Source organism: Triticum dicoccoides, chromosome 3A (genome assembly GCF_002162155.2).
Source record: "Triticum dicoccoides isolate Atlit2015 ecotype Zavitan chromosome 3A, WEW_v2.0, whole genome shotgun sequence".
In the NCBI taxonomy this organism is placed as follows: domain Eukaryota; kingdom Viridiplantae; phylum Streptophyta; class Magnoliopsida; order Poales; family Poaceae; genus Triticum; species Triticum dicoccoides.
Genome location: NC_041384.1, coordinates 488,361,524 through 488,364,835, shown reverse-complemented (window position 1 = coordinate 488,364,835; position 3,312 = coordinate 488,361,524). Strand labels below are relative to the sequence as shown.

Here is a 3,312-nt window from a genome sequence, read left to right as displayed (position 1 = left end):
AACAGTAAAAGGCACAATTTTTTTCTTATTGTTGCTTCTTAATAGAGTCAACACAAGGAATCTTCTCAAGAGAAAATCTATGCACTTAGACTACTATGAGTGTTTTTTCTGGAATGAGGGAGCTGAAGAGACTTCACTACATCTTTTTTGGATTGCACATTCGCTCCACCACCATCCCCTCTAGGCATAGGGGAACTTCCATATAAGATAATGTTATGCTTGCTCATCAACAATTGCCTAAATTCTTTGACGTGTACATTAAAATCCTTGGTTGCAGAAGTATTTGAAAACAAAGAAATGGTAAGGCATTCACGAGAGAAGTGCCATTTAGAAACTCCAAGAAATAAATACATGCTCAGGAAAGAACTATCCCTTCTGGTATACATGACCAAGCAAAAACACACGATAACGGTCAAGGATTGTATTAATTCTCATCTTGGAGCACGATTTCAGATTGTTAGATTTTTTTTTCTTCCACTCATGATGATACCTTTCTTCTCTTCTTTCATCTTCTTCTTTGTTTTGCCTATGCATATTACTACTATTATTTAACGAAAATACCGTAGAACAGTTAATCTATGGTTTGTGCTTAAGAAAACACAGATATAACAATATGTCAAATATCTTCGTGACGAAGTGCTCGCGATCTTTTCCTCCGTAAGTCAGTAATCTGAGAGAAGAATTAGAAAGAGCATGAGAGAAGCAATGAGAGCATCGACCATGAGATGAGAGAAGCGATGACGCGGCTGAAGAAGCTTCGCTCGATCGCGCGAGAGAGACAGGACCTCTCCCAACCTCCTGCCCAACTTGACGCCGTTTTCCATCTGCTCTGCCCGCTCCCGGAACCCAATTCGGCAAATCCCCCACGTGCAGCGAAATGAGGCCACGTTGACGGTGCCTCCGACCCGCCCGGCCCACGCGACAGTGTCCCGTCAACGCCCACCCTCCCGTTTCCTCGCGCAGCTCCCGCTGGGCACATGCTTTTCACACCACGCCGCGGCCGGAATTGGTACGGATCGAAATCGAAGCCACGCCACCTGTCTTTTCCGGCCCCGCCATATATACACACACACACCCCGACCCCGAGCTCCACTTCAAATCAAATCGCACAAGGGAAACCAATCGAGCGACGAGCCAGCTACTCGCAGCCACCACAAATTCGAAACACCTGCAAGAACCGAGCGCCGAGAAAAGAAAATGGAGACAGCGGTCGGCGGCAGCTGGACACGCGTCCGCACGCTCGGCCGCGGCGCGTCCGGCGCCGTCGTGTCCCTCGCCGCCGACGACCTCTCGGGCGCGCTCTTCGCCGTCAAGTCGGCGCCCGCGGCCGCCGCGGACCAGCTCCGGCGCGAGGGCCGCATCCTGTCCGGCCTCTGCTCGCCGCACGTCCTGCCCTGCCTCGGCTTCCGCGCCGCCGCCGGCGAGTGCCAGCTCTTCCTCGAGTTCGCGCCGGGCGGCTCCGTCGCCGACGTCGCCGCGAGGAGCGGGGGCCGGCTCGAGGAGCGCGCCGTCCGGGCGTACGCCGCCGACGTGGCCAGAGGCCTGGCGTACCTCCACGGGAGGTCCCTCGTCCACGGCGACGTGAAGGCGAGGAACGTCGTGGTCGGCGCCGACGGCCGCGCGAAGATCGCGGACTTCGGGTGCGCGAGGGCGGTGGGCTCTTCCGACCGGCCCGTCGGGGGCACGCCGGCGTTCATGGCGCCGGAGGTGGCGCGGGGCGAGGAGCAGGGCCCCGCGGCCGACGTCTGGGCGCTGGGCTGCACCGTCGTCGAGATGGCCACCGGCCGCGCCCCGTGGAGCGACATGGACGACGTCCTCGCCGCGATGCACCGGATCGGCTACACGGACGCCGTGCCGGAGGTGCCGGCGTGGCTGTCCGCGGAGGCGAAGCGCTTCCTGGCCATGTGCTTCGCGAGAGACGCCCGCGACCGGTGCACGGCGGCGCAGCTGCTGGAGCACCCGTTCCTGGCATCGGCCGGTTGCGGCGTGAAGCCCGAGGAGGCGGCGGCCAAATGGGTGTCCCCCAAGAGCACGCTGGACGCGGCGCTCTGGGAGGAGTCCGACACCGAAGAGGACGACGACGGCATGTCAGAGAGCCCCGCTGCCGAGAGGATCAGAGCATTGGCATCCCCTCCCTCGGCATTCCCGGACTGGGACTCAGACGAAGGCTGGATCGACGTGCTCAGCGACAGCCGTGAAGCTCGCGATGCCGCCGCCGAGGACGAGCGCGCATCATCGGGCGAAGTAGCTTTCGAAGCGGAGGCCGAATTCTTCGTGTCTGCATACGTGGAGGATGCCGATCGTGTTGGCACTGTAGGATTAACTGCTCTCTCAGTCTCAGCTGAGCAGCAGAATGACTTTTGCTCGGGCCTCTTGAGTGACCCACCTGTATTTCCTGTGAGCAGTGCCTTCCTTGATGAAAGTGGAATAACAGAATCGTTATTGCATCGAACTAGTACAAGTATTACTGTCCCCTTCCGTGCGCGCTTAATTACTTCCGCCGAACTATCGTGGCGTGACGATTCCAGAAACGTTTGCTCTAGACTAGAGATATGCACGAGCCATTTGGGGATCACCTGTCGGGTTAGCATGGAGTAGGAGTAGCATATGTCTATCTTCTCCTCCGGTGTCTCATCTCATGGGGCCGGCCATCCATGCCTAAAGGAGTTGCTAGATCACGCTAGAGAAGGCCACTCCCCATTCGACACACTCGGGATCATTTATCCTTTCTTGGCCTGTGCACTTATCCGTCAGTTCCCAGTTAGGAATGCAATGCTGAGCAGCAAAAAGCAGACCATAATAAACAGGATAAACCGATCGATGAGTAGGCCTGATTAGACCGCACTTGTTCTAAACGGCCTCTTATCTTAGCGACGAACAGTGATCTGGTCAACGGGGAGTCTTGTGACACTGGCTGAAGCTATAAGACCAAAGGCTTGGGACATATCGCCATGCACGCGGCCGCGTCCCCGAGCGATGGCCAAGTGGCGCCGTGCTCCCAACGCCCAGGTGTTCTTCTCGGACGGTGTAGAGAAAGTTGCCGTACACGTTTGATGTTTGCCACACGTGGAAGTAGGGATGGGATGAGAGTGAGCTTGTTCAAATCCTCAAGGTTAGCTTACCGTGACACGCGTCCACAACTCTCGGAAAGCTCTGCCGTGAAACTTGCGTCCATGTTTCTAGATTTTGCAGCTTGCTTGCCCAAGTGGCAGGAGGAGCGTGCATCTACTACTAGTACTCTGGTTCATCCGCGTTTTTCGAAAATGTTGTTTTATTTTGTGAACCGTGAAATCTGTATTTGTTTCTGCATGC

General features: G+C 56.2%; 1 protein-coding gene across 1 annotated transcript; it reads left to right on the top strand.

Annotated features, from left to right (window-relative positions):
• The first annotated feature begins 1,094 nt into the window (after window positions 1-1,094).
• On the top strand, window positions 1,095-2,598 carry LOC119272460 (mitogen-activated protein kinase kinase kinase 17-like). Its single transcript, XM_037553946.1, has one exon. It carries the CDS (start codon window positions 1,198-1,200, stop codon window positions 2,596-2,598), a length of 1,401 nt encoding a protein of 466 aa, XP_037409843.1. The 5' UTR covers window positions 1,095-1,197.
• The last annotated feature ends 714 nt before the right edge of the window (window positions 2,599-3,312 follow it).

Coding starts and splice junctions, on each gene's coding strand:
- LOC119272460 (XM_037553946.1), top strand. CDS start 1,198: ATGGAGACAGCGGTCGGCGGCAGCTGGACACGCGTCCGCACGCTCGGC.